This window comes from Ascaphus truei, chromosome 1, assembly GCF_040206685.1.
Source record: "Ascaphus truei isolate aAscTru1 chromosome 1, aAscTru1.hap1, whole genome shotgun sequence".
Taxonomy (NCBI): domain Eukaryota; kingdom Metazoa; phylum Chordata; class Amphibia; order Anura; family Ascaphidae; genus Ascaphus; species Ascaphus truei.
In genome coordinates, this window is record NC_134483.1 from 257,544,726 (window position 1) to 257,553,818 (window position 9,093).

The 9,093-nt window shown below is 40.4% G+C and overlaps 2 protein-coding genes across 6 annotated transcripts in view; one reads left to right on the forward strand and one right to left on the reverse strand.

Annotated features, from left to right (window-relative positions):
- Nucleotides 1-9,093, reverse strand: part of LOC142496631 (phospholipid-transporting ATPase ABCA1-like) — a 1,672,602-nt gene that overhangs the window by 264,347 nt on the left and 1,399,162 nt on the right. For all 5 annotated transcript variants that reach the window (XM_075603302.1, XM_075603295.1, XM_075603331.1 and 2 more), the window contains one exon: nucleotides 2,194-2,314. In XM_075603302.1, coding sequence (XP_075459417.1) covers nucleotides 2,194-2,314 — 121 coding nt within the window. The remainder of the gene's footprint in view (nucleotides 1-2,193; nucleotides 2,315-9,093) is intronic.
- LOC142468454 (uncharacterized) lies at nucleotides 2,456-9,032 on the forward strand. The gene is made up of 4 exons (XM_075575064.1): nucleotides 2,456-2,499; nucleotides 6,615-6,715; nucleotides 8,114-8,191; nucleotides 8,557-9,032. The coding sequence occupies exons 1-4, from the start codon at nucleotides 2,456-2,458 to the stop codon at nucleotides 9,030-9,032; spliced, it is 699 nt and encodes a 232-aa protein (XP_075431179.1).

Here is a 9,093-nt window from a genome sequence, read left to right on the forward strand (position 1 = left end):
GTTGCTGTCGTTTGGAGTCCAGCTGGTCACAGACAATCCTTCTGTGACCCTCTGTGCTTGTTGCACCAAGAACAGGAACAGGGACACACAATCACTTCCTGTTTTTAAACCCTGTTCAATCAGGAGTTCATTACATACACCTCATGCAGTTCAGGTAGGAAACCTGTCAACAGCGTGTAATTTCCTGATCCCTGCAAAGGGAGTGAGCTAACTCCTTCACTCCCTCACAGGGGGCAATATTTGTCTTAACCATTTAAGTTCTGGAAGTTGATCCTCTGGCACTCAACACATGATTTCTTGGTGTAGTGATTACATGTTTGCAGGCAGGACACCACAGGATGTGAACAGAACTGAAGGATACTTTGCTATCACAATTCCCGTGTACACAATCATCAAATATTTAATACATAATATGCTCTGTATGTCCAGGACCCCCAGAGTTCTGTCCCTTATGATGTGCATCTTGGGACACTCAATGTGTAACATTTCACATTTTGAGAATTTTGCTAAATTTTATAATGATTGAAATGTTGCCAGCATTTTGAAAAACAATAAAAAATTTAAGCAAATTGCAAAAAATTGTGGCCAAACTCAAATTTCTAATAATTTTTTTTTTTTGTAACCTCATCCTCCTTTTTTTTACCGGGATGCTAACCAGCAGATCAACGGAGCTGAAACAACTCCGGGGGACCCCCTGACTCCCAAGATACTTATGGGTAAAAAGTGGCAACGTCCTCAGTTGAGGCTTTCAATTGGCTATGGAGATTAAAGAATCAGGAATTACTAGTGGCACCTTGACTGGTAAGTATCTTAGGAACCAAGGGGTCCAATAGCGACAGTAAAAATAAAGCAGCTTTGGGGATCACTCGGCTCCCATCCTGGTAAAACTGGGGGGAATCTGATAGGGGGAATTGCTGCTTTAACTTAGAAGGGCAGTGGCTGTATGACGTGAAGAGGCTGAGGTTTCCATTAGAAAGATGTGAAATTCTAATAAATTATGAAAACAAGGTTACAGAGGTAATGTTGCGACGATTTAGTCCAATCAAACATATTAAAGGAATAGTATTTCAATGGATTAACACAATTTAACACACACATTCCCAACTAGCTCAAACTCCTACACCCACCACATCATGAATATATATTTATGTCAAAAAGAGTGCTGCTGGCATGGCAAATGTATACAACAAAAGACAGGGGTGCCCAATGCTACATCCAATTAACAAAACACATAAAGTAATACATATAAAGTTTAAAGGGGAAAGAGCCATAGTAAATCTCCTCATACAGTACAGAGGTAAAGGGAAGGGTTCACAGTGTAGTGTATTAATTTTGGTTATACCTTGACGTGGTATGCAGGCTTATGACACGTTGGCCAAAGGGTTTAACGAAATAACCAAGTAAATATTATTATTATTATTATTATTGAAGTATTTAAACTTTATACGTATTACTTTATATGTTTTGTCAATTGGATGTAGCATTGGGCACCCCTGTCTTTTGTTGTTAACACAATTTAACGCTGCCAGCAACAAAGTTTCAGCAACTAAAAGTTTAGCCCTATTAACTTTCCTCTATATCTCTGGAAATTACCGAATGCTGTTACATTGAGTTACATCTGTAATCGTCTCCTGTCATCAGGCCATAGCTAATGTCCAACAAAATGTTAAAAATATTCAATATATATTGTAAACAAAAAATGGCATACATTTCCTTTTAGAATTATCGACAAATTCCTTTTTACTTTGCCACTTCTGCTGGGTATGGTGTGGTCTCTTTTTGGTTTGTAAATTATGTTTGATTTTTTACAGCTTAGTAGTTCATAACTTGAGGGAGGTGGAGCAAGGCCCAATGCAATATGAATTTACTGTAACATATTATTGGAAAATGTTTTGAAAAATGTGTGTCTGCATACGCCCATACAAAGTCAGCCTGGGTATTTGTACTATTTTGAATTTTTCAAATTCGATTTTCATTTTTTGGTGGAAAAAGCTAAGTGTACTTTAGAAATTATGATGCAATTCCTCTCATACTGTAATGCTGTAATGCTTTTGCGTACAGTATGTACAAGATTCTATCATTGTTTATTATTTAATATAATGTCATTAGAAATATGTTGAAATTATAAACAGGATATAGATTTTAGATAAATAGAATTAAGTATAGCTTACTTTGGCAAAGCTAATAAATTACCTTGGTCAATTCACATATTCTAAGTAGATCTGTCTGTCCTCCACCATTCAAAATCCGAGTATGCTCAAGAGCTACATCTTCATCTCCATTTGATATTGGGGCTGGGATGAGCTTTATTGCCCTAAAAAAAAGTTTTTGCATTATTATGAATTATTTACTACATAAAACATATGCTTATTATACCTTGTGAGATCTCAAGGGGACATGAACACAGACTTGTCAAAAAGGGAATGTTTACTTTTAACTACATGAAGGAGGGAAGATGCTTTGTCTATATATTTATAAGTCACAGAACATTGTCCCCAAGTAAGAGTACTGTATCATCAACTTGTGTCAAAATTCTGACACGTGCACTGCCTTTTGGCAGATCTAAAATCAGAAATCGCACAGAAAAGGTTAAAAGTATTAAATTAATTGAGCTTCTTAAAAAAAAAGAAAGAAAATACAGCAGAAAAACAACCCATAAACTTAATAAAATGGCAAAATATGTCAGATATATTGATGTTACTATGCAACTCAAGATTATAAGGAAAGGGAACTTAACTATCTAATTATATAGAATTTCCTATTGGTTGGTTGCAGATGCTATCTTTGAAAATCCAGGACATACACCAGTACTGAAAACAAAGTATCTCAGGGTTCATCTCGAGGGGAACCCCCTGAATCAAATTATGTAAAAAACAAAATTATAATAAAATCAATAACCATTTTGGGAAGGCTTGCTGCTTTAAAGAGGCATATACTGTAGACTTGGGTAAAATATGCTCTGATTTAGATTAAAGCAGTTTTAACATTCATATACAGTAGGCAGGTCGTGGGCATTTTATAAATATTTTAGATTTGTGGTAACTGAGTATTTGTTGATACCTATATTTGAGCACTTGGGGTCAGATCCATAGATCTGTTAACTCAGGGCACGTAACATGACATTAACAAAATCAGATATTTTTCCCCCCCGAGGTTAACACATCCCAACAATTATTATATGCAAAAACACCAGCAGACAGAGACATGGAGAAAGTCCTATATTGGTATAGCACCCATATTTACATCCACAAACATACCTTTATACACACTCTCTCTACAGCAAAACCATATATCAGGGTATGGATGGAAAAAAGGCAACCTTTAGGAACTACTTAAATAGCATCATGTTTAATACCTGCATTAAACTTAATGGATCTATGTAGATATGCGTTGTCCTTTTGCAGGGCTGGCTTGAAGGTGGTGCTTTTGGTGCCATCGCATCAGGCCTTACGCTTACAGAGGCCCTGCATTCTTCCCCACTTTAGTTAAACTTATTGCCGGAGCAGAGCGCGGGACCGGGTGTGAAGACCGCAGGACCGAACGGCACGGCTGAGGTGGGGATAGAGAAACACCGACCTGAGACCACGAAGCCAGGTCCAGATTGCGGATTCTGTCGTCGTGGGTAGCTAGGTCTGGGTTGGAGATTGCAGGGTAAATGGTAACAAGGCAGGGGTCAAAGAAGGCGGCACAGGAGCGCTGGTCAAGGTCACAGGCTGGGGTCGGTACCAGGAAAGGCTTCAGCATAGGAGCTTCAGCACAGTGAAGGTGAAGACTTCAGGAAACAGTGAAGCTTCAGCAATGTGGCATCAGCACAGGAACGGCCTTTGGAGGAAGGAGGCTTCAGGAAACAGGGAAATTCCACACAGGGGCTTCAGCACAGGAATGGCCTTTAGATGGAGGAGGCTTCAGGAAACAGGAAGCTTCAGCACAGGAGCTTCAGCATATGAATGGCCTCTGGAAGAAGGATAGGTACTGGAAGCAATGAAGGCCTCTGGAAGCAGGGTATACTGTAGACAAACCACTGGAATAATTAAACTGTAGCACTGGGGATCCAGTGCTTCAGCACAGGAATGGATTTCCGAAGCCGGGTAGGAACTGGAAGCAAGGAAGGCCTCTGTAAGTATGGTATATTGCAAACAGGCCACAGGAACTGTGAAGCTATAGCGCTAGGGATCCAGCGGTTCAGCACAGGAAGGCCAGAGACAGGCCAAGCAGAGGTGCATGTGACAAGCACAGGTTACAGGAATGAAAATCCTCAAGGGATACAAGAATTATGCCCAGCCCTTTCCTGGTGAAAGGGCTGACCCTAAATAACATTGACAGCCAATAGGGGTAGAGCTGTACAGAAAGCACCATCAAGCAGACTTCAGTATAAGTCCAGAAATAGCTGTTCCCAATTGCTCAGTTCAGGAACAGATTTGCATGAAACTCTACAGCCCTGTAATGGTGAGTTCCAGCCAAACCCAGGACCTTCTGGTCCTGGGTTTGGCTGGAACCTACACACCGGAGGACAGAAAATAGACTTGATAATCGCCGTGAAGTGCTATCTCTGCCTTCTTTAAACATACACATTTTGAGTGCATTATGTTTTTTACTGTGTTCATTTTTTATTAAAGCGCTATGGTATCTTCTGTTTTCTTTATCATCACTCTCATCATCTGAGCGGATGACTTGAAGAAGCCAAGTAGAGCCCAGAAGTTTAAAGCTGCTTCAAAGAAAAAGAGCACAGTGGTGCCCAGCCATCTGCCCTGAGTTAAAAGAGCCCAGCTGAGTCCAGCAGCCTGAGAGTAAATGCAATCATCTAGACTCAAGTGGAGTCACTGCTTACATTTGACAACTATCCTGTAAGTGCAATAGTCTTAGCGGGACTTTCTCCTATATTTACAGACTACACTATGGGGCCTATGCAGAGTTCTGCGAGAATGGCCATTCGACAGACTTAGGGCCTCATGCAGTAAGCGTCGATTAAGTGAAATCGGCAAGCTTACCGATTAGTCATGTTATTGGCGATTTTTCCTCTCCGTATGCAGTAAGTGCCGAATACATTCAAAATCAACCCGAAAACAAATCCGCCCACTCTCACGATGATTAGCCGATCACACACAGGTGTATCGGCGTGCGTGGCGGGGTGCTGATAGGTTGCCCAATCACAAATCTTGCTGAATCAGGCGAAACAAGCATGTATTGGATTGCGCGCCATATTTAAAGGCAACGTGTACTGCTAATCATTCTCTGTGTTGTTGGGAGTGAGAGAGAGAGAGACGCACAGAGCTGGCTGATTGAAGATTTGCATATTGACTGAGAGACTTGTTGTGTATTGGGTGAGCTTTGTCCATTGTTGTTTTGTTTACATCTTTGTCTTGTTTTATATGTGGAAGTGTTTCGTGTGATTGGCTGTACATTAGTTGTCTGTTTTTTGTGAGTGCTGGAAGTATGCCCGCAAAGCGTGGGAAGAGTGATGCTGGTGGGAGTGGGAGTGCTACTCGTGCGAGTACGCGTCGGAGTGAACGTACTGTTCAGGGGAGTGATGTTGCTGGTGCACCGAGTGGTGTTGCTGGGAGTGGGAGTGCTGTTGCTGGGAGTGTGAGTGCTGTTGCTGGGAGTGGGAGTGCTGTTGCTGGGAGTGGGAGTGCTGTTGCTGTGAGTGGGAGTGCTGTTGCTGGGAGTGGGAGTGTTGTTGCTGGGAGTGGGAGTGCTGTTGCTGGGAGTGGGAGTGCTGTTGCTGGGAGTGGGAGTGATGGTGCTAGGAGTGGGAGTGCTGGTGCTAGGAGTGGGAGTGCTGGTGCTAGGAGTGGGAGTGCTGGTGCTGTGAGTGCTGCTGGTGGCGCAGTTGCTGATGGGGTGGATGGTGGTGGCGTGCTTGCTGGTGGGCAGCTTTTGGAGTCTCTTCCATTGGAAGAAGGAGAGTCCAGTCAGCACCAGCCAAGCTCTGACCCTAAACCTGCTCGGAAGAAACGTGTGGAGAAGCCACGTAATCCTCGCTTCAATGACCAGGAAAATACAGCTCTTGTCACTGGCATTCTGGAGCACTATGACAGTATATATGGACATTTACTAGGTAAGTGTACCTTAACATTTATTATTCAAATACATGTGATCCTAGGTCATCTGAGTTTTGTTCATATGCAAATATGGGTTCAGAATATCTTTCTATGTTAATTAGTGTGGAAACACAGCTTTTTATCATGCGTTACAAGGACAACTAAACACAGGCGGTCAATTTGCCATAACTGCATACAATATGAATGCAACCTTGCTTACATGTATAGGTTTAGTAGTGAATGCTCATGTGCTTCACATATTACACCTAAAACAGCATGTTTGCTATCTCTTGGAACAGCTAGCAGTGTAGGAAACTGGTGCTTCTATTATTATTAATTTACCTCATATATTTTATATGTTTTTCAAGGGCGGACAAGTTCAGCAAGCAGAAAAGAAATGTGGGACACAATAGTCATTGGTGTCAATGCGTGTGGGAATCATGTGAGGGACAAGCGGAATTGTCACAAGAGATTTGATGATATTAGGTCCAAATTGAAAAAGAAAATACAACACCAACGCGTGCATGCTACTGGCACTGGAGGTGGGCCGACACCACAACGTCTCATATTAAGTCCATTGGAGGAGCTGCTTCGGGCAAAATTACTTCCCGTCGTCGTGGAAGGCTTACCTGGTGACCGTGATATAGGAATTTATCCCTCACAATTTCCACCAGGTGAGAAATATTAATGTACTAGGCGTGTCGTTGCTTACAGTTATTTTGCATATTTACACTGCTTTTTATACTGTCTTCACAATATAAGCATACCTGCATCTATATATGTATATGTCTGATTCTGTATATATATATCTCTCAAAATAGACATATATGTTGTAGTCCAACTAAAAGCAGTAACTAATATAGCACGTGCCATTGTGTGCTCATTTACATGTGAATTCCCAAAATGCATTGCTGCAGTGGAAGCAATTGATGGTGGGCGAAGATGGGGAACAACAGGGTAGTACACATGTGTAACACATGTTAATGAGAAATTATTACTAGCTACAGGTACAGAACATAAATATGTATAATATTATTGTGTATTTTATTTATTTTACTCCGACAAACATGACATTACTGCCTATTTTAAGCATGCATCAAATATATTGCATGCAACGGCCTACAAACATCACTTGCACTAACACATCTATAGTTGTTTATGAAAAGGTCCATTTTTGCTTTAAGTCATATACAGACAGCATAATGAGGCACACGTATCATATGTTATGTCATTGTTTTCATAACTTACAAACTGCACACGACTATTTAGTTCATCTACCATTGTGTTAAAGCAGCTGCAATTAATATCTCATCACAGCATACACTTCAACAGAGGGGGTGGGGTTCAGCACACACACTAATTACAGCCTCATTTTAGGGTCAACTTAGTTCACACCATTTTCACCTGTTTCAAGTAATTGAAAGGTGTGGCTGATTAGGCTTTTTGGGGAAGTGAATACCGTTCTTACAACCTGACTAGCACAACTGAAGTTAATCACATTCATTTGAAAGCTTCACTTTAGCTACTAAATGCCCCAACAACTCATTACTTATCAAAGCGTACGTCACACATTAGTTCACTCATATCTATAGTTGAACTACTACTATCAACGACACATTATCACACACTGCATGTGTTGTCTTGTTGAGTCACAGCCACATTCAGGTGTTCCACATCTTATATTAATGTACCACACATATCCTCTACCAAAAACAACACTTTTTGCAATATGACCACCTTCATGATAACCATTGTGAATGGTCATCTCATGATAGTTATGTACATTATGATACTGATATCACTACACAACATATGATTTTTATGTACAAATTTTATCTATTTATCCTCACGCATTACTGCAGAAACATAGTATGTTTTATGTTAGGGAACTCAAAAGTTCTAAGTACACAGGCATGTACATTGTTATTACAACTATTTATGTTCACTTTCACACACACATTTTGGGTTAAGGAACTGATGCTGTTACGTACTCATAAATACAGAACATACAATAACTGTTTGTTCAATATTTACACATGTAAATGTAAAACTTATGTTATTGTTATATATAGTTGCCCCTGAAGGACATGTGTCACCTGAGACGGAACAAGTGTCTTCACCTGGGTCAGCCAGCTCAACACACCTAGAAGGTGAGTGTATCAGTTGGTGGCCATATAATATGTGCTCTTCTATATGTTATGTTGTCATGTTCATTATTTGTTTTGCACATGTTCTTTAAATAGGATTACTTAGTGTTTGTGAAAATGAAGTGTAAGGCAACATGTATTGTGTTAGTGATGTTAACTATCATGTAGGAGTTGTGAGTTTAGAGCAAGTTTTCATTCACTCATATTTCATACTGAGTCCAAACATTATTCTTAAGTCAAGGTAGTTTTTAATGTGAGGTTATAAAACGTATGGAAACATGTTAGTTGTTACTTATGACACAGTAGAATTACATAGTAACACAGCAGAGATTAACATGCCATTTAATAATGTGTACATTTATTTGTAGAACATGATGAAGAGGATTATGATGATGATGATGATGATGATGCCGCCGCCGCCATAGACACACAAATACAAGCAAGTGACCATGAAGAGGTTCCAATTGAAACTGTTTTACCGCCAAATCGTCCAGCAAATACCACATATGATGCAATTGTAGCTTCTGAGGGAAAAATTGTGGAAGCAGAAAATCGTCGCCATTCTGACCTGATGACAGTGCTGGAAAGGATGATTGCACTGCAGGAAGAAACAGTTTCACAATTGGCACATCTCCACAGAGTCTTCATTGAAGTGCCTAAACAGTTGCAAAAAATCAACACCTCATTCGAAGCATTAGTTGTTCAGCAAACACAAGCTAATTACTTGAGAATGACTAATGTATCACAATTCAACATCAACACCTCACAGGCAGGATCTGTTCATGCTGGCCAGTTTTCACCAAATTCATCTGATCTTCATTCACCATGCTGTGCAGGTTCCTGACGACATCCTACCGCTGCCATCTGTACAAATTCAGCAGCTGACACCTACAAAGGAGGCGACA